At 39.5% G+C, this 21,928-nt stretch overlaps 1 protein-coding gene across 4 annotated transcripts in view; it reads left to right on the forward strand.

Moving 5' to 3' along the window:
* The first annotated feature begins 3,781 nt into the window (after positions 1 to 3,781).
* The window catches only part of rabl6a (RAB, member RAS oncogene family-like 6a), a 30,284-nt gene continuing 12,137 nt past the window's right edge, over positions 3,782 to 21,928 (forward strand). Inside the window, exons 1-11 of one of the 4 annotated variants that reach the window (XM_072673642.1) lie at positions 3,783 to 3,927; positions 4,475 to 4,563; positions 4,706 to 4,930; positions 8,466 to 8,600; positions 9,864 to 9,911; positions 13,816 to 13,868; positions 14,737 to 14,828; positions 15,973 to 16,113; positions 16,840 to 16,945; positions 19,238 to 19,341; positions 19,506 to 19,870. In XM_072673642.1, coding sequence (XP_072529743.1) covers positions 4,801 to 4,930; positions 8,466 to 8,600; positions 9,864 to 9,911; positions 13,816 to 13,868; positions 14,737 to 14,828; positions 15,973 to 16,113; positions 16,840 to 16,945; positions 19,238 to 19,341; positions 19,506 to 19,870 — 1,174 coding nt within the window. In that variant the 5' untranslated portion in view covers positions 3,783 to 3,927; positions 4,475 to 4,563; positions 4,706 to 4,800. Of the gene's footprint in view, positions 3,928 to 4,090; positions 4,167 to 4,474; positions 4,931 to 8,465; positions 8,601 to 9,863; positions 9,912 to 13,815; positions 13,869 to 14,736; positions 14,829 to 15,972; positions 16,114 to 16,839; positions 16,946 to 19,237; positions 19,342 to 19,505; positions 19,871 to 21,928 lie in introns of those variants that run through there. The other 3 variants (XM_072673657.1, XM_072673633.1, XM_072673650.1) reach the window with 3 other exon arrangements.

Here is a 21,928-nt window from a genome sequence, read left to right on the forward strand (position 1 = left end):
GAAATGTGTCATCTTTAACTATATGCCTTTTGGAAATCACTTTTTTGATCAGGGATCCAGAACCTTTGCATGCCAATGTAGGGCTCTGCGTAAATCATACAAATGGCTTCTACAGCCAAATAAAGCAGAAGCACAGCCAATGGCTGAAAATGTCTATAGATTAGATTAAAATGCACTATTAGTTTGTTATTACTGACTTACATAGGCTTAGGGTATAGTATAGAGAGAAAAGAGCCATTTTCCATCTTCACACCATGGGCTATATCCCAATTGACTGCACACTACATTGTACTAGACACTAATACTAGCTATAAGGTACAGCCTACACACTAATCATAACAGTGCGGGTTTGGCAGGTTAGTACAAAAAATATTAACATACTTACCAGTTTTGTGCTAACAGGAAGTACTGAAATGTTGCTATGCCAACATACTTGCCAACAACCTCTCCTGTATCCATCCCCATTCACTTGCATCTTTACCCGTAATTTTTTCCAATGTATTTTCCAGACATGAGCAGCTTCTGCCTTTCTATGTCTATCGTAAACACAGTCAAAGACACAGTCAACTGGTTCTGAGTATACAGTGTGGATATTTCAGTATACTCAACTTTGACACAGTTACATACTACATACATAACAACTAGTTAGTATTACTAATTATTTCGATTAATTGGGGCGCACCCCATCTGTTTGAGCTTGAAGTTATTTAAGTTTTCTAGTTCAAACTGAGAAAACATGGTAAAACATATTTAATTCAAGTGCATCTGGTGGTTCACATCCTTTCTTTACCTGTGCCATTTTCAAAATGTGTCAAATGTGCAGTTTTCTCTTGTATGAAAATATGAGCAAAACACTGCTAACATATAAGCCAAACACTAGCAAAAAAGCCTCAAAGCTAGCAAACACACTCCTAATCCAGTTTACTAGTTCCAGTTTACATTCTAGGTGACTTACTGTTCAAGTACAGATACTTCCTGACTTGATCCTCACATGAAAATGTGCTAACATTAAAGTTCCCAGCTAGCCGAATACTGCATTTGCTGGCAACTGAATTTCCTATTAAATTCAGCCACGGCTGAAATTCAAGTCCATATAATAAATACTGCTGTGTTGCATTGATTTTTTACTATCCCTACGTGACTCGCGAGTAGAGGACGAGTCCAGGGTGGCTTCATTTTCTTTTCATTGACCTAGTGTTTGTCTCTGTGATGTTTGCGAAAGTACGTTTCAACCACTGACTGTTGAAAAAACACTAAAAGAAAGGGGGTTCTTTTATACCCTGCGGTAAGTGTTTCAAACCCAATGCAACTGGAGCCTCTGAATGATTAGATTGATAGCAAATCAAAGTATGCATTTTCCTACTGCACATTAAACTGACATCTTTGCACTTGTATCTTTAAATTAAATGTAATTCCCCTAAGAAACAGGGTGGGCCTGGTTGTAGTAAGGCCTTCACAGTTCTTACGTGACATAAATCCATCCAAGTCTTGGACAGCCACTCTCAAGCCTGTTGCTGCCGTTGCCACAATAGTGTATTGCAGATAGTTCAGCCAGATGCTCCATTGGCTAACTTAACAAACTTTTTTTGTGTTTCTGTGTTGACAGTTACACCACTGAGCTTCCAAAGACATGACTAAAAATATGAGTTTATTTTACAGGCCCCATTTGTTTACTTAAAAGATCTCACACTGGCTCTACTTCTATGTCCAGAGGTCCTGGTTAAACATTTGTACTCCAACATATATCATGAAACATGTCTGGAAACATATGGACCATTTCTGGCACATTATCTCACTCACAGTCATAATCACACAAGGCAAAAATGGATTTCCAACTCCTAAGTCTTCGGAAATCTTCTGCACACATGACTGTAAAAGTCACACATGCGGGAAGTGTTGTGACTTGGCTGCGTCTCCAACTCATTTTAACGGGTTTGGGCTTGAGAGTGAATTTCCTTGGTGATGGATTTATGTTAACCATACACTGTGAAGTCCTTCCTGCATCTAGACCATCACAAAACAAACCAGTATCAGAGTACAGTTTAGTAGTAGGCCTTTCTTGCTTATTTCTTTACAACATTATTTCAGTTGGTCTTAGCCTGCATGTAGCAAAGGATGAGCAAAGCATAGATTTTCAAAAATATCCTATTAATTTCTGTCTGAAATCCAGCTTAGACCCAAAACTCCTAATATGGGCATGATGATGATGGCAGAATACATGGCTCTATAGGTCCATACGGCTATAGGTGGACATGTTGATTTGTGTTACATTGCAAATACAAAACATTCAGTTGTTTTCTGCAGCCTAATAGATCTGAACTGTATGGCACTGTGGACCCTGCTGAGGAGAAAAACAGCCTGACCAGCTCAAGATGGTTCACCATCTTAGCTCTTGACCAGCATAGGATATGTTTTCACATAGGTTTGTGGGCCTAGCCTACCAGTGTGACCAAATGGACCAAGCTAATCAACCAGCAAGTTGGTTGACCATCATCCTGACCATGCTGGTTGAGCAGCATGACCAGCATAACTGAAATTGGTCAACCAGCTTTACCAAACCACCTTGCTGAAAAATCCAGCACAAGGCCAGCTTTTGCTGGTAGCTGGTTTTGATTATCTAAGCTGGTCATTCAGGAATAAACATACCCTGTGTTGGTAAGATGGCCAGATCAGTTTGGTCATTCTGCTCAACCAGTTTGTTCATGCAGGTCATGCCTGTTAACCAGTTTGGTCATGCCTGTAACCAGTTTGGTCATGCGGGTCAACCAACTTGGTCAACTTGGCTGCTCAACCAGTTTGGTCATGCGGGTCAACCAACTTGGTCATGCTGCTCAACCAGTTTGGTCATGCGGGTCATGCCTGTTAACCAGTTTGGTCATGCTGGTCAACCGGTTTGGTCATGCTAGTCATGCCTGTTAATCAGTTTGGTTATGCAGGTCATGCCTGTAACCAGTTTGGTCATGCAGGTCATGCCTGTAACCAGTTTGGTCATGCTGGGTCAACCAACTTGGTCAACTTGGCTGCTCAACCAGTTTGGTCATGCGGGTCGACCAGCTTGGTCATGCGGGTCGACCTGCTTGGTCATGTTGCTCAACCAGTTTATCCATGCAGGTCATGCCTGTTAACCAGTTTGGTCATGCGGGTCGACCAGCTTGGTCATGCTGGTCAACCGGTTTGGTCATGCTAGTCATGCCTGTTAATCAGTTTGGTCATGCGGGTCGACCAGCTTGGTCATGCTGGTCAACCGGTTTGGTCATGCTAGTCATGCCTGTTAATCAGTTTGATCATGCTGCTCAAACAGCTTGGACAACCGGTTTGGTAATGCCAGTCATGCCTGGTAACCAGTTTGGTCATGCGGGTCAACCAACTTGGTCATGATGCTCAACCAGCATGGTCTAGCTCTGTCAGATTGATCAAACTTGTAGACCAATTAAACCATCAAACTCAGTTGAAAACATACCTGCTGGTCAGGAGCTTGACCAGCTTGACCAAGCAGCTCATGTCATTAGGGCAGCTAGTCCATCAAACCCAAACAAACACATGCACCATGCTAGTCAAGCTAGCTTAGCGAGCTAGTTAACCAACCACCATGACCAGCTTAGACCACTTGAAGCAGATGAATCAATTTTAGCATTGTATGCATACTACATTAAATCTCACTACAGCGACGAGAAACATTATAAAAACACCCTCCCATAACGTGGGCTCTTTAAAAAGCCACGGCCATTGCATCACCTTGACACTAGGGGCGCCATAGCGTGCGGCTCCGGTAAACAGATGAAGCCTCCTCTCATCACTGTGCTCTCCGGCATTCCCTGGGAATGATGATGCTACGGAAATGCTCGGGCTCGAGTAGAAAGTAAATGATGCTCTGAAGCATTTAGGCCGAGATGCGAGTCCGTGGTCGGTATGAAGACTATCCGTGAGGTGATTGTTTTTAAAAGGGCAGTTTATGGGCGGGCGGGTCGCCAGGTTGGTCTCGCTGGTTTGCATAAGAGACGGTGACACGTAGCTCAGTAGTAGCCTAAGAAGCCAAACGGCTCTAGTCAGCTGGTGGTGTGCCTGGCTAGCTCTTCGCCTGACGTTTTTCTCGCTGATATTAAATAGGTTACTGCGCTGGAAATGAGCTCAGGAGCTGAAGACAGACAGCTGTTTAGCTTAGCTACGTAAGGCACAGCTAAATATCCTCCCTGAATGAACGGTTTTATGGTACGCTCCTGAATTCCCAGGCGAGCAGGACGCGTTTATAAATAACGGGTTGTTTTCGTGGGGGAATAGCTGGGTATGTGGGTATGTGGGTGCAGTAACGCTGCTGACCCGTTAGCTATGTTATTTTAAACGTTTGCTCGCAAGCCACACAGTCACGTTTCTGAAACCCTTGGATGTGTTGTTTTTAAGCTGTATTGGTGCATTTTGAGTCTGGTTCTGGTTCTGGTTGTCTAAATGTCTCCACGTTTGTGTTTTCTCCCTCCAGATGGTGGCAGCAGGATATGGTGGACATGGTGTCAGTTAACGTTAGCTAGCTGTATCAGCAGTGAGAATGGCTCATAGGATTCTGTACTGGTCAGAGTAATCATTATCATTATTATTATTATTATTATCCATCATTATATTTTTGGCTTAGCTGACCTACAGTTAACCTTGTGAAAAAGTAATGTCCATCAGTATGAGTTAGCTAAGAACATTTGTCAATGCGTCTTTGCAGCGATTAGCTAGCTATCTCCAAAGAGAACAGTCATTACTTCTGAAAGGACACTGCTGGGACACTGCTGGGACACTGCTGGGACACTGTGGGTCAGGATGTTCACTGCACTGAAGAAGCTTGTGGGATCTGAAGCGGGACAGTTCCGGGACAGGAACATACCCGCTGGCCTGCAGTCCATGAACCAGAGTCTACAGAGGCGCTTTGCCAAGGGTGTACAATACAACAGTGAGTATAGATTTCAGTCTGTTGCACACACGCCACAAAACCTTCAGCCAGCTCACTGCCTGCCTGACCGTTAGCGCCGGCTGTCCGTATGCAGTGCTGTCTGCAAATTGCGACGTTACCTTTCAGTTTTGGTGATATTTTGATCTCCTTGATTTACCCAGGAGGTCAAAAAGCTAGTCATCCAAATGGGAAGATACCCTGCGCTGGTCTGCCAGAGGGATTAACTCATAGACTAGCATAGGGTGTGTTTTCACTTGACGTGAATGGTTTGCAGGACTATCCTGATCATGCTGGTCAACCAGCCTGGTAGTACTCACTTATGCTGGTCAATGGCAACGCTAGTCATCCAGCTGAAACAGTGTGAGCTGACCAGGTCCAGCAGAGATGGTACTGTGCAAAAGTCGTAGGCATCTATAAGCTGTTTAAAACCATGTGTCGGGCGTCAAGTCTGTTTATGTTTGTGAAATATGTCATATCAGTCGTAAAGCACTGTTCCACCACTGACCAAACATTGTGGTCAGTCCGCAATAGAGAATAGCCAAGGCTAGGTTTCAAATAACTTTGGTTGCTTATGAATCAGCCATAAAAATGACATTGGAATGAGCGGATTTTATAAAGATTAAGGCCAAGATATAGGCCTGGCCTCTCCGATTTTTCCAGCTAGCTGTTATGAAGGTGCATGAAGTGTCAGATAAATTTGAGTGGGGTTATTTGTTGCTGAGCTATGGTCTCATCTGTGCTGTCTAATAGATCCTCTCGTGAACAGGTTACTTGCAGAGCAGTTTGCTCTATGTGGTGATCTAAAAAATGCATGAATGATATATGATCAGGCCTGCTGGCCTATTTTTCCAGTCGCCTGTAGTTTCTACCTGGTGTTTTTGGCTAAGCCACCCGGATGCGCCTTCAGGGACAGCATTTATTGTTTTAATAGCTTCAGTGTAACACACAGTATTTTGTATTATATATACAATATATATATATAGTATTATATTACAGCATTGCTTTAGGGATCTAAAGGCACTCAATGTAAGGTTAGAAAATGCCATGTTTTCGCCACTGAAATTCAGCCATTCAGCATTTTATAATGTAGGATTGGTGTTGCGTAAACAAACATACATATGTAAACAGACTTGTTCTCCAGTGACCAATGCAGATGCCCAAAGCAAAGTAAATTATTTCTTTTATTTTTGTGAGATATTGATAATCATCTGTCTGCTGCCAAGAATTTATTTTTCAGTAGTGATGAACAGATTCTGATATCAGTGCACCCCTAATTTGTAGTATTAATAATGCAGTATTGTTTTTGCAGAATGTCATATGGTTTTTATATTTTTGTTGCAGTCATAATTAATTTTTGCACAACTATTTTTCAACCTCTCTCTATCCCTTAAAATATAACAGGCTGTTTCTGTTATTCTGCCTCGAAGACAGATGAGATGAATGAGCTCTGTCCTGTATTATGTTTCACTCCAAAAACATGAGCTGAAATATAAATGGATGGGGTTTACCTGTCTTAGTAAGTCGAGATATGTAAATCAGCCGATTCTTGTGTGGAAAATTCAGTTTCCATTTATGGACTGTGAAGTTTAAAGGAGTCCGTGTGAATTTGTACCTTCATATATGGAACATGCCATAATTTTACGGTTTTATCTGTGAAAAATATTTTTCAAATTAAAACAGGAAAACCTTTGTATGCTCAGCTAGAGCCTAACCAATGTGACCGATAATATCAGCCAATCTTAGCAACCCACAGATTTATCAGGGATGAATGAAAATACAGTTGATATTGTGCCAATGATTAGTAACTTGTTTGGGCTGTGACATCACCAGGCCTTTGATATCTTGACAACAGGGCCACATCTTTCAAGATTGACTAATACAAGCCCAGTTAGCTACTGCTAAGCTTAAAAACACCATCTGTTTACTTTTGTCACAGCAGAACCCGGCTGCGCTAGTAAATCTAAATGGGGAAAAATAAGAGTAAGTGAACAGAAACAGAAAGTTCTGGGTAACATCATCCTCAGCTGTACAATTAAAACAGATTGCCTGAGGTGAACTCTCCACCATTACACACCCAGATTGTAAGAAACTCATGATAAATGTGTTTATTGTTCTTCTCATTTCCGATTTGCCCTTCTATAAATTCATATTCTGTGTTCATTTTTGCTCTAATGATGAGAGAGCCTGACACACTCTGCTTCTGTAAAGTGACCAGCAAGCAACATGTGTACCTGGAAATACGGAAACGTTTCAGTGAAATGCAAATATAATGGAACTAATTTTGTTCAGATTATATTAAAGAATAAGATCATTTGTAAAAAACAAAACAAACAAACAAAAAAATTTGTAAAGGTAGCAGAGACACACATGTTTAAAGTCATATACACATATCAGAACCTGCATGTTTTGCATGTGTGTTGACCTTTATTAGCTATAAGCATAAGTCTGAATTGGAAATCAAAACCTGCTTTCCTTCTGGCATATTTATGGATAATCAGTGAGATGGTCTCAGGTTGCGTTTCTGAGCTAGCATGTTTTTATTAAATGATGGGGGATGGTGGGGGATAATAATGATGATTTAATCCCCTGCTTCTGCATTATATATATATATTTAAAAAATCCGAAGGCGGTTTAGAGGCGTTTTTGAAATGAAATGATGAATCATGCAAAAGATGTCCAGGGACATGGACTAAGAAGGTAAAATTTAAAAGGTCGATTTTGATTTTAGGTTATTATTTTAAAACCATTAAGAAGCTGCTCAGATAGGATTCTTCAGTGTGGGGCCTACATAACCATAATAGTGATGTAGTGATAGAAGAGTGTTTTTGGTGGATGATGTTGACCCACAATTTTATTGGCATTGGCAAAAAGATCACAGATCCTTTTAAAACAAATACAAGGCAAAGTCCCTGGCTGTGATGACATTGGTATTATAATCCATTATCATTACAAATGTAGAGTTAGACTGGACTACTTTTAATATCATTCATGCCTTGATATGACAAGTCCCTTTTATTCTATTTATTTACTTATTTCACCAGTGTCACCATACTGTGGACTAAAATAACCCACATAAGAGAGAGCTGAGACTATAAAGAAGAGCCAACTGCAGTTCAGAATCTTTTATTTATTTATTTATTTATTTATTTATTTATTGTCCCAGAATACTGCTTTTTGTAGGATAGTCAGGAATCAAATAGCCTCCTACATTTATTTTATTTCCAGAAACAACATCTATTAAGTACTATATTTGTGGTGTTGTTTTTTTATTGTTCTTTTTGATACAGGAAATGGGCAAAATGCATTTGCCTCAATTTGACTTCAGGGATATTTTTTTCACACCTCTAAACTTTACTCTTAGAATTTTTTTCACCATCCAAGTCATTCCCAAACACATTTAATGATGTTGAGGTCTGGACAGTGCACGGGTTATCTGTTTTGTCTTTTGTCTTTACATTTGCTGCCACTTGTTCAGTACTGTATTTGTGTCTGTCTCTATTTGCTATTTCTGATTATGTTTCCTTTTACCCTTCAGTGAAAATAGTCATCCGTGGAGACCGAAACACTGGCAAGAGTGCCCTGTGGCATCGTCTCCAGGGGAAGAAGTTTATTGAGGAGTACATCCCCACACAGGAGATCCAGGTCACCAGCATTCACTGGAATTACAAAAGTAAGTGATGGACCTTTTTTTTTTCACAAGGCCTTGGTTTCCTTCTGGTTATGCAAAATCAGTGTAAACAGCTTCTACTCCATAAGCACTGCAAAAGCAATCGCAGCATAGCTTAGTCCCTAAGGTACAGCGGGCATGTTTATAAGTAGTGTGGGCTTCAGAGACTTCGTTTGCAATTAGGTAGCGCTAGCTAAAAGTTACTGCTAACTAGCTAGACCCCAACAGTGTATATAGTATGTTATTTGCTGTTTGTAGCTTTCTGTTCATAATAGCAGTTTTGTTGTTGTTGTTTTTTTTTTTTATTTGTTTTTTTTTTTAACAATTTTCATAGTGAGCGCTGTGCTAGCAGGATAAGAGTGCAACAAGATATGACTTTGAGCTTGTGTTTGAGCCTGATTATATCCCGACATAGTGATTACCCTTTAATTAATTGTGTCATAGTTGTTTGCATAGTGGGAGAGCCACACCTTGTGACACACTGCTGACAAAATGCAAGGAAGGAAGAGGTGTTCCTCATGTTAGACATTTAGTCAGATTATGTTTGATGTGCAGTGTTTTCATGTTTTTACTCTATGTTAAAAGTGATTTAACTTGTTTTGGTAACGTAATGTTGCACCATACTTAATCTAAAGTTGTTATTTAGCCATTTTCTATTTTTCTGTGTACTTTATTGGCCATGTAGTAGTGAAAATAGCCTGGATTACCATTACACGTATTCACATGTTTACAGCATGTAAATCAATTATGTTCCTAGCACCACATATAGTCAAAAATACTTTTGCCAGTGACTTTCCTAGGAGGTCACCTTTCAGAGGTGATTGAATATCTGAATATTGAAATATTCAGATATTCATATATATATCTTTTTTTGTTATTATGATAAAATTATTTGAATCGAGCACACAGAGAAAAGCCCCTTTAGAATAATAGATGAATTCGTTTTTTGATTAATTGACTAACCAAAAGAAAAAAAACATGTAGCCCTAATGTTGGGTGGTTATTCGATGGACTAAAAACTGCATGTATACCTAGTTCATATTTAGACATTGGCACATATGACCATGAGAAATATCGGATACCAGCATCAGCTCATAATTTCAATAGCAGCAGCTTGAGCCAATTGGTGCTAGTATTGGGAATCTCCTATATATTGCATCTGTCGCAATCAAGTTGAACTCAATGAATTGATTGAATTCTCTTATGGTTTCTGTTTGGACTGTGATTCATGACAGGCTGTCACATTGTCTACTGCTCTATCCACAGCGACTGATGATGTGGTGAAAGTGGAAGTCTGGGATGTGGTGGACAAAGGTAAGCCTTCAAAGAACAACCTGAAGTCAATGGCAGTTTAGGAACATTATCAAATAGACAACAGAAAATAGAAGCTGTGGATGAGCGCTGAAATTCTGAATGCCATTTTATGTACAGTTGTTATGTAGAAACCAAAAAAGTAAGTAGAAAAATCACAAAAAATTAAATATTGCTTTTGTCATCATGTCCCTACTCTGTGATACCTTTAGGTCAAAAGATTCCTCTGCCAGAGGGCATAGGTGAGCACAGTGTGTCCTGTAGTAGTCAAACACTCAAGTCTGTGTATTTGCAGTGTCTCCTTCTCTTCCTTCTTTTTGTACTCAACTGTAGCATGTTGTGATGAACTTTAGAAAAACTGTGCTGTATATTTTGGTGTGTGTTAGTGTAAGCATACAGAACAGTTGCTTACAGTCTGTTTTCTGGGTTAAAGGAATAGTCCAGTATTGGAAATTTCGCTGTTTCCCTGTACTGTGTATAAAAGCAGAAAACTTGTTGATTCTAAACACACTTCTTCTAATATGAAGCAGTTGTTTTGTATCAGTGAATTTTGTTTTATATTTGTATTGTATTACTATTTTAGTGGTCAATACAAATGCCATTGACAGATTAGGCTGAAATATACTGACCTATTCCTTTAAAGAGTGTGCAGTTGCATTTACATTTTGGTTGTACTGGTTTTGATTATGTATTTATCTAGTTTTACGAGATTGATGTAGTATGTAAATGTAAACTTTCAAAAATGTTCAGTTCACCTCAAACCATACAGTCTATATATGGAAGCATATATTTTCATTCACATATAAGCTAAAAGTTTGTGGAGTGCCGAATTGAGTTTAGGTGTTTCAGCTTCAGTCCTTGATAATGGATGTATAAAATCAAGCACATGCAGCTATGCAGTCTTCGTAGACACTTTCAGTAGAATGTGTTTTTCCGTACCAGGATCACTTGCTCTGAGAGTTTGGGACAATTGGTAAAGGTGCACGTATTTGTCACTGTACTATGTACAGCGAAATGTGTCCTCCACATTTAACCCATCTGTGGTAGTGAACACACACTCACACACACACACACACACACACACACACACTAGTGAACTAGGGGCAGTGAGTACACACACACCCAGAGCAGTGGGCAGCCAACTCCAGCGCCCGGGGAGCAGAGAGGGTAAAGGGCCTTGCTCAAGGGCCAACAGTGGCAGCTTGCCGAGCCCGGGAATCGAACTCACAACCCTGTTATCAATAGCCCGACGCTCTAACTGCTGAGCCACCACTGCCCCTAAAAACGCATAGTGTAAAAGCTGTTTTTTGAACACTGAAGCGGCCCAGAGAACTAATATCTGGTCCCCCTAAAATCAGCGGTCTGGGGTTAACTTTCAGCGGTCTGCTTCCGGTCTTGTGTGTGGTGTTGCGTGATTGTCATTTTGTCACATGACTGGCTCGACATACCGCCCAAACAGCTGCAGACCTTCTTGTACAAGAACGGCTCCTTGTTTGTAGGTGTTCCTGCATAGTTAAAGGCCAATCCTCCAGGAAGCGCTGTTGTTCTCTGCTTGAGTGTGTAAATCCAAGGAAAATAATAAAAAGTGATAAATGAATGAACTTTGGTCCAATCAATTTGCAAAAAAGCTTGCAGAGGAGTGAAGTTCCACAATTCATATGGAACACAATTCATATCTGCATGAAAGTAAACCAGTGGTGATGAGCCGAAGTCTTAGAAACTGTGAAGAAGTTTTGAAGATGATTCATGATGATTCATGCAGACTGCCTTACTAGCCTTAGGACATCCTCAAGCCCCGTAACGTGGTTCATCAACTTCAGCACCTCTGAAAGTAGACCTACTGTTGCGTGTAAGGTGATCTCCTTAGGCAGACAGACTGCATTCTGAGGTATTAGGGGACCCATGGAATTGCATTCTTTTAGATCTTGCAAGGACACTAGTGTACTGTTTTTGCTGTTTCCAGATTATAGTTCTTTATTTCTGTATGTTTAGGATAGCTCCTTACATCAAAAAGCATTAAAGGGTATGTAATGTAATTTGATGAAGCAATTGAATTTATTTGCTAGTAAAAGTTGCATTTACTTTAAGCCAAACCCGTCTGTGTAGTATATTATGAGAATAGATCAGGATATTAAAAACTACAGTGAAAGCTTGGTTTTGAGAGTATAGTTTCTGAAAACAATTAATAATGTGTATGAACTCTGGAGTCATGCTGCCTTTGCCTTGTTTCCGAAATGTCCATGCTGTTAGAGATCTGCTGTGGTTAGCTGTGGTTAAAGTGGTGTTATGGTTAAATGGAAGCATCTGTGGTCAACAACAGCTCTGTCACGAAGCAATTGACCACGCAAACTGACAGATCGGCTCTGCTGAATGCTGAACACGTACCACATAAGAACTACCCATCCTCTGATGTATTGCTCACCACAGAGTTCCAGACTACCTCTGGAAGCAACATCAGCACAAGAAACTGTGCTTTGGGAGTTTCATGAAATGGCTCTCCATGGCTGAGCAGCTGCATACAAAGTGGTGTGAAGCATGGCGCCACTGGACTCTGGAGCAGTGGAAACAAGTTGTCTGGAGTGATGAATCACCCCTTGCTGTCTGGAAGTGTAAAGATGAATCTGGCTTTGATGGATGACCGAGGAACGCTGCTTACAGAACTGCAGAATGCCGACAGTAAAGTTTGGTAAAGGAGGAATAATTGGTCTAGGGCTGTTTTTCAAAGTTTGGGCTCAGGGCCTTATAGTTCCAGTGAAGGGTAATGTTAATAGTACAGCATACAAAGATATTTTAGATAGATGTAGACTTCCAACTTTGTGGTAACAGTTTTGGGGAGGTCTTTTACTGTTCCAGCATGACTGCCCATGTGCACAAAGGAAGGTCCATAGAGGCCTGATCTCATCTCCAATGAACACTATTGGGATGGACTGCAACATCAACAGTGAGCCAGGCCTTCCTGTCCAGCATCATTGTCTGAAATTGCATGCTCTTTTGACTGAATGGACACAAATTCTCACAGATGCACTCCAAAATGTTGCAGAAAGGGGCCCCAGATAAGTGAAGGGGATCACCTTCATATTTGTGCTCATAGTTTTGGAATGGGCAAGCTTATATAGGTGTCATAGCCCCACAGTCAGTGGGGCTGTGGATTGGAAAAAAAACATGATGATACATGAAGTGTTATGATGCAGTGGTTACATGTAAACTAGTAATTAAAAAGTCTATACTGTGTTTTTGAGAGTTGATGCAGACATGCAAATCATAATATTGCCATGCTTTGATATATCATTATTTTCTTACACCCTTAAAAGTCAGGTTCACACACCTTTAGCTAAGGGACGATTGTGATGTAGCATATGGGACTTTATTATTATTATTATTATTATTATTATTGTTTATTTCATTTTTGAAAAGAATTTAGAAGTTGAGTTGGCTTGTAGTTAACTTCACACATACCTTACATGTGTATCTTTTAAGGGACTTGATATTTGACTTACCTTTATTTATGTACTGCCTGCTGTGATGAGTACTCTTTAAAGAAGCTTACTCCTTCAATAAGCTTGTAGTTTCACTTTAACTCACTTTAGCCGGTGTTCTGTAGTTTTCTCACAGAGCTAAATTTGGTTTTATGAATTTAAAGATAATATGTTTCAAAATGTACAGTGGCAGATGGCCTTAGATTTCACAGTTAAATTCATCACCACCCCTTTGAGACTGTTTTTTGTGTACAGTGTATTACAGTGCAGTATCATTAATATTACATTCCTGTGTTAATTAATAGTTTATAGGGAGCAGACTGCCTTACACACTAAATAATCTCAGGTTGCTTTTCAGAGGCTTTGATGATGTGCAGAAACACAGTGATTTCTTTGTATTTGCATTTCCTTTTTTTTTTTAAATACTGCAGGGAAAGGTAAACGACGTGGAGAGAATCTTAAGCTGGAAAATGAACCTCAAGAGGTAGGACTTGTAGAATCACCTTTAATGATTCTGATTCTGATGAACACAGATAGTTGTCCGTTTATAAAAATACTACACTCGAGTTGGCTAGAGTTGGTTCTTTGAGCAATGCAGTAGAAGAACCACTGGTAAATATAATTACAATTGTGTTATTATATATGTTATATGTAAATTAATTAATTATTTATAATTTATCTTTATTTTTGCACGTATCATGGCTCTTGGATAACAGTTAAATAGTTGAATAGTGCTTCCCAGTGGTTGCTCTGATTTGAAACTATTTTTTAGAAGACTGGAAAACTGATGTATTAATCTTGCACTAAAAAGAAGTATAGTCAAGATACTGGATACGATACTGAACATCAATACAATAATTTGAGAAGTATTCATATTCAGTATAATTTTGTTGCCATGCCAAAGGGATCATCACGTGGAGTCTCTAGTAATTCCTACCCCTAACGAACAGTGTCTCTAGCATTTTCATATGTGCATCACCAAAAACAGCTCAAACACCCATGCTGTAAGAAGCACTCAAAGTTTATGAATGAAGCAGTAAAAAGCTTTGCTCTTGACTGTGTCTAAACACTTACCTCAGGCTTTCTTTCCTGTGTGCTTGCCTTTGTTTAGCCAGATCGGCAGCTCACAGTCTCACTAAGTATTGACAGAACAAAACAAAAGCAGACAGGCAAGAAGGTATTAGGGCACAGTTCTCCTCTTGCTTTTCAATAATGAGAGTATCCAACCTGATGTCATCGGATTTGCTCCGATTTAGATTGTTGAAGTCCTTCTAGTCCACTGCCATTAACTGTTTATGTACTGCTACTATATAAAGCCACAAACGCACAAATATGCTTTCTTCCCCATTCAGTCAGAAACAGAGATGGCTCTAGATGCTGAGTTTCTGGATGTTTACAAGAACTGCAACGGGGTGATCATGATGTTTGACATAACCAAGCAGTGGTAAGAAATTAGTTTTTATTTCTTATCACTCTACTCCACTCTCTACTTATATTTACTCTCTTTTCTGTCTCTAACTTAACTAGTTTCTCTCTTTTGTCTTTGCTTCTTATAAATTTGACCACCTTATTTTGGTAGTTCATCATTGATTAATCTGATAAAAAAAATGTTTTTTAAAGATTAAGTTGAATGATTAAGGCTTGATGGAACAGATCAGAGACTTTTCTGAATGATGAAAATCATAGAAAATAAGCCCCTAAAATACTTCATATAGCAGAGCACCCTGGCCTAAACTGCATATAAGTATTTGTCCAGAACAGCAATAGCATTTAGAGAAATCAGGGCCTACAGCGCCCATTGAGGAGAGTATAGTGTGGGGGACAGGGAGTAGATTACTGTCAGAGGACCTGAAGTCACGAGGGGGGCTGTAGATGTGCAGGAGAAAGAAAGCTGAGACGTATTTTATACTACATGATGTTTTCCTTTCCTTACCTTCATCCTGCATTTCAGTCCTAAGTGAAAAGTGCATCAGACATGATGTAAAGGTTAAACTAGTGAAATGTCTGCATCAAAAGACCTCTGTAGTTACTTATAGAAAGTATAAGTAAAAGAGAGAAAAAAACTTCACACCTTGGCTAACAGGCAACTCACTGCTGCATGAGGAGGCCTTTATGTAGTATTAAAAAAGCTGTGTAACACAACGGTAGTGACTTCTGCAATAGGTTGTATGATTATAGCAGGTTCTTTTCCACTATGATGAAGAACCATTTAGCCATGCAAAGACCCATGTAAGCATTCAAGCGTTTCTTCAAGTGGTTCTGCATATGACCCCTACCTTGTAGAACCCTTGGAGTGCAGTTCCAATTGCACTTTGTATTCACTTTGACTTCTCAAACTGATCATATTTCTTCCAGTTTTTTTGGAGAGAATATCAATGCTCTCTTCTTTCTTTCCTCTCATGTCTACAGCTGGATGTATATTAACCCTTCTGTCATTTTAAACTAAACTAAAGCTACTTTGCAGCTGTAGATGTCACTTAAAGGGCAGATTACAACAAACACTGGGCTTTTTCAATTTTGGTATGAGTGCTAAGGAAGGTTTTGCACAAATTCTAGTTAATGAGTCTCTGTTTCACTTTCTACCAAAGGACATTTAACTACATTCTAAGAGAGTTGCCCAAGGTACCCACACACGTGCCTGTATGTGTACTGGGAAACCAACGGGACATGGGTGAACACCGGGTCATCCTACCTGATGACATCAGAGACTTTATCAACAACCTCAACAGGTAAGCCTTGCAAACCACAGGGTTTTTAGAGTTTGTGTTGTATACAGTGTTGCTCTTTTCTTAGGAGTTACTAGAACGAAGTATACAGTTGGAATTAAGTGGTTTTACAAAATGCTAAACATTACTATCAGTCATTCCTATATAATAAGTAAAAAGTAAACAGATTTCCAATGTGTAAATAATGTAAACATGGACAAATAGCTAAGCTTTTCAAAATGAAAGTAACATTTAGTTGCTACTCTACTACTGATTCCATAGAAGAACTGCTTTGGGTTCATAAAGGAGCTGTAAAGAGTGTGAAGAACCTTTTGATATTGGTTCTTTATGGAACTAAAACTCTTCTCTGGCATTGCTTAAAGAACCCTTTATAGCATGTTAATTTTAAATATGTATTTTTAATATGCAAATATATGAGATGGTTGTGGGGCCTATTAAGGAAGGTTTATGATGTGCAGCTAATTTTAGATTGTACTGTAGATTATACAAAATGCAGCTTAGTTTCTAAGATGTGGAAACACACAAAATTGTAGATGTGAAAAAGTAGATTCTATGCTATGAATGCAGTATATCCAGAGTTAGCAGCTAATAATTATTACTGCACCTCCTGCTGTTAAACTAATCTCGTCTGAGTACTTAAGTTAACTATTTATAATGAGTCAATCAGAGAAGGAACGGTTGATATTACACCCAGCTTCTCACTGACCCTGTCGTCCTGTCTAATTGCAGACCTCCTGGCTCCTCCTACATTCATTATGCAGAGTCCTCCATGAAGAACGGCTTCGGTCTCAAGTACTTGCACCGCTTCTTCAACATCCCCTTCCTACAGTTGCAGGTCAGGCTCTTGTGTGCAGCTTTTCTATTTTACAGTTTTAAGTTCGAATAACAGCTACAAGATAGAACAGATGAAAAAGGAGCTACTTGGTGGTCAGGTAATCAAATTACGTAATGTCCCTTAGGAGTATGTAATTATCATCAGTCAGGTAAAGTATGTATCATATTTTAGCATAAACAGAATGCACTAGTTGTGCATGTTCAGAAACAATACCATCAACGTTTAACAGGAGAAATTTGGTTCGTTGTAATGAAATATGAGGTCTCTCAGTGTTCTTTAAGCAATGACTATATTCACAGAACACTCAGGCATGCATATTTTTTAACATGATAACATTCACCACTAATATTGCTGCATTTCTTTTAATCACTGAATGACGTTCTGTGGACCAGGCCCTTTAGAACCACTTTTAGTTTCTTAAAGAATCTTTCAATTGAGTAGTTTTGAATGATATTGAGAAATCTGATAGACTTTGAAGAGATAGGTTAGAGCCTTTAAAGCAGCATTATACTAAAATTGGCACTTCTTGCTCCCCCTACAATCGGGAAGTGTAATTGATCCTGAGAGATCCGGTTTCAGAACTGTAAGTATGAGGCATTAGATTAATATAACAGTATTTTACACAAGCATGACTCTGGTTATGCAGTGCTACACTGTTGTTCTGAGCGTTGTCCTGCCTGCTTCACCAGTGTTACATAGTTTAATTTCTGGTGTGCCGAGCGCAGATTAGCACTGAGCGGCGCTTACAGATCAGTGGAGCATCAATGTGATTTTGAAACTCTTACCCTAACACTGGTCCTTACTCCTACCCTAACACTGTTGAGAATCAACACCAACACCAGTGTGTTAACAACGTACAGTTGAAACCAGACGTTTACATACACTGTATAAAAAGACCCATGCATTTTTTTCTCACTGTCTGACATGAAATTAGAATAAACCTTTCCCATTTTAGGTCAATTAGGATTCCCAAAATTATTTCTAATGAGACGACTAATGAGAGAGGGATTTTTTAAGGCAATTTTTATTACTTTCTTCAAAGTCAAAAGTTTAAATACATTAAGATTACTATGCCTTTAAACAATTTGGGACAGCCCATATGATGATGTCATGTCTTTACCAGCTTCAGCATCTTCACAAGGTCTTAAGTTCTTGGGTTGACTCTCATTTCGGACCAAGGCACATTCATCTCTGGGACACAGAACCTGTCTCCTTCCTGAGCGGTATATTTCTTTAGACTTTCCCGTAATGTTACGCAAAGAAGCAGTGTCTTTCAGGTGTGCCTTAAAATACATCCACAGGTGTGTCTCTAATTAACTCGGAAGCTTCTGATAGGTTTATTGACAACATCTAAGAGTGTGTCATTATCCACAGTGAAACGAGCACTGTATTGACATGGGCTGAAAGGCCACTCTGCCAGGAAGAACTCTAAAAGAAACCTAAAAAAGCCAGATTAATGTTTGCAAATGCACACAGGGACAAAGACCTTCATTTTTTTAGACATGTCATGTGGTCTGACGAAACAAAAATTGAACTGTTTGGCCATAATGACCATCGTTACGTTTGGAGGAAAAAGGGGAAGCTTGCAAACCTGAGAACACTATCCCAACTGTGAAACACGGGGGTGGCAGCATCATGTTGTGGGGTTGTTTTGCTGCAGGAGGGACTGGTGCACTTCACAAAATATATGGCATAATGAGGAAAGAACTTTATGTGGAAATACTGAAGCAACATCTCAAGACATCAGCCAGGAAGTTAAAGCTTGAGTGCAAATGGGTCTTCCAAGTGGACAGTGACCCGAAGCATACTGCCAAACTGGTTACAAAGTGGCTTAAGGATAACAAAGTCAATGTTATTCTTATTTCATGTCAGACAGTGAGAAGAAATGCGTATGTCTTTTTTTTTTAGTGTATATAAACTACTGATTTCAACTGTAAGTATCTATAGATGTTCAATATGGGCGTGAAGTGTATCCATAAAGTATTCAAATAAAGTAAGGTCATTCATTCATTAAAAGAGATATCAAAGTCAGATTGTTAATTTCTAATTCAAGTCTTGATGAAGCATAAAGTAAAACTGGACCTGACAAGCCTCTGGAAGGCATCAAACACCTGTGTGTACAATCATACCTACCACTGATTTAGAGCAAATTGATCTGATCTCAGATTATTGAAACCTTATGTAGGCTTTCATCATGAAATCTGATGAAGATGTGTTTGATGCCATGTGACTTGTGTGTAGTGCTTTTTGTTACCTGACCTCAAAGGGAAAGGGTGTGCGTTTTCTCTGCAGAGGGAGACACTCTTACGGCAGTTGGAGACCAATCAGCTTGACATTGATGCAACTCTGGAAGAGCTTAATGTTCAACAGGAGACAGAAGATCAGAACTATGACATGTAAGCTGCAAGCATGTACACAATGGTTTTAGGAAAGCTAAATTCTATTAGTAGTCGTAGTCACTATTGTTTTTGTTTTTTTAATGCCTTGTCAAACCCTTTTTTGGAACAGATGATTTAGAAGTTCATTAAGTGATGCAAGTGATGTACTGCTCTGTTTTCAGTTTCATTGAAATGATGGAGGCACGCAAAGCCTATGGATCTCCTGCTCCTTCTAACAGCCAGAGCCCTTCCTCTGGCTCCCAGTCCCCCATCGTCTTGCCTGGTGCTGCCTCCCCCAGTAACTCCAGCCCCAGCACTCCACAAGCACCTCTGCCTCCCCAACCTCAACCTCACCCAGACAGCCATCCCGTAAATCCCCCGATTCAGTCCTCGGCACCCCCGGTGCCCAAGAGTCATCCACCATTGCAAACTGTGGAACCCCCTGTTGCCGCACAAACAGCCCAAGCAGCTCCTTCTGCTCAGAAACGAGGCTTCATTTCCCGTCTGTTCGGGTCCTCAACATCAGATGCTCCTTTAGACAAACCAGGTAAGGCTGTATACATCTCAGTGTTTTAATGAAGTCCCAAGGAAAATCTGGCAAAATATAAATACAAAACAGAAATACTGAATTGTTTTAGAATAATACAAATGGAAAAAATTTAATGGTTGATTAATTAAATGAAAATGAAATTAATTTAATAATTACTTGCAAAACAAACATTTTCGTCGATACTTAGACAAGCATAGATCTAAGAGGTACTGATAAAGGAATGCAGTCAAACAAAGGGACAAAAGCTCAAGTCTGCTCACTGTTTCTCAGTAAGCTCTCACCAAACAAATGTGCAATTTCAGATGAAGCTACATTTGAGTTCTGACAGCTTAATATAATTTTCTACTTCACCTTACGTGGCGGCAGTGGTTTCGGACAGTCATGTACATTTGGCAACACTGGAATTTGTGTAGACTCTGAAACTAAGACTCTGGCTCTGTGCATGCAAGAGTCAGTGAGGGAAGTTTCCTACACTTCATGCTTGGTACCCCCCCACCCTTGAAACGTAGCTTGTCACAAAACAATGTAACTATCCGAGGAACATATATACCTCTTTAAAAGACCACTGCTGTATTTTGAGCTGCCATTGTGAGTGGAATAAAAACAAATGTGATTGCTACTGTAGCTCAGGGAGTTTACTAATGGCTAGTTTGTGCTGGACGTCTGCACTGCGTCGCATAGAGTGACTTTTTTTCTGTGGCCAGTCGGCGCTCTGCAAAGTTTATGCGTCACCTTATAGTTCTTACTCAGCAAACGTTGTACATGAGTGAGCATGTGCTAGAAAAACACAGTACACAGGGTTCCAGTTACCAAATTTGCCTAAAAGAAAAGCAAAAAAGCAGCGTAGAGTAGAGTAGTGTAGGTACCATGCAGTGGTAAATCTGCATTAGAAACATTACTTACATCTTTCTCAAATGCAGTGCAGGTGCCAAGACTTCAAGTGGTGTTTCTTTAAATATGGTCCAGCTTTCATCCAATCATTACTGCTGTGTAAATTCATCAGCGGTGTCTCACCATTCTTAAACATTTGCTTGCAGGGTAATTGCTCACACCATGTCATTTGTATGCATGAGAAACACAAGCACTTGTTCTCTGTTCCTAGCTGTCACTACATCGGAACACTAATTTCTGAAGGCATAGTAAGAGTAAGGTCAGGGACTTCAGTGTTCCCATAAACTGTATGTATGTATGTTGAATACCAATGAAGCAGTTGTAGAAATGCCTCAGAGGTACTGCTGCATTGCGGGTTCTGATTGGGTGGTGGGCATAGTCAGAGTGACAGAGCTGAGATGTAATGGATTTCTGTCCTAATTGAAAAATGTTCTGCTTAAATAATTCTCTGCATTGCTCTTACTAAGAGATCCCTTTTCATGAAAAACAGGGTAATAAAGGCTTCTTTCTGTTCATTTAGTTTGAAGTGCAAGGTGACCTCAGACGTCCCCAACATAAGTATACAGTTCACTCCTTCTCTTGTCATGTATGGAAATATTCTGAAAAAGTCCTGGAAAATGTAGCCCTGACTACATAGTGGGAACCCTCACTATATTTCAGAATAGATTTGTAACCAGTTAAGATACTAAAGCAAAATTAAACAGATTAAATAAATGTATATCAACAGTAACACTTCTTTTTTCTTTTTTTTTTTTAAATCTCCACACTTTTTTTTTTGCCAGCAGCAACAGTTAGATGTAGCCTTTGGTTTAGGGCTGCACAATATGTTGTTTCAGCATCGACATCGCAATGTGTAAATGTGTAATAGTTGCATCGCAGGTCGTGCTATGTCTCCTAAGCCAAATTAAATGAAACCTATGCTACAACTTGCTTGATACAAAAGAAAATTCACACTGTTCTCATTTCCCACACTGTTCTCATTATATCGGCCTAATATCATTTAATTAAAAAGTGTTTTGAATTTGTGAATATTAAAAAAGCCATAACTGTTATTTAAAACAACAATATTATGCCCCAAAAAATTCAAAACAAATAAAATTATTGGTGGCATAGAATTTTTTTTGGGGGGGGGGGGGGGAATGATGATTTAAATAAATAAATAAA

Source organism: Salminus brasiliensis, chromosome 1 (assembly GCF_030463535.1).
Source record: "Salminus brasiliensis chromosome 1, fSalBra1.hap2, whole genome shotgun sequence".
Taxonomy (NCBI): domain Eukaryota; kingdom Metazoa; phylum Chordata; class Actinopteri; order Characiformes; family Bryconidae; genus Salminus; species Salminus brasiliensis.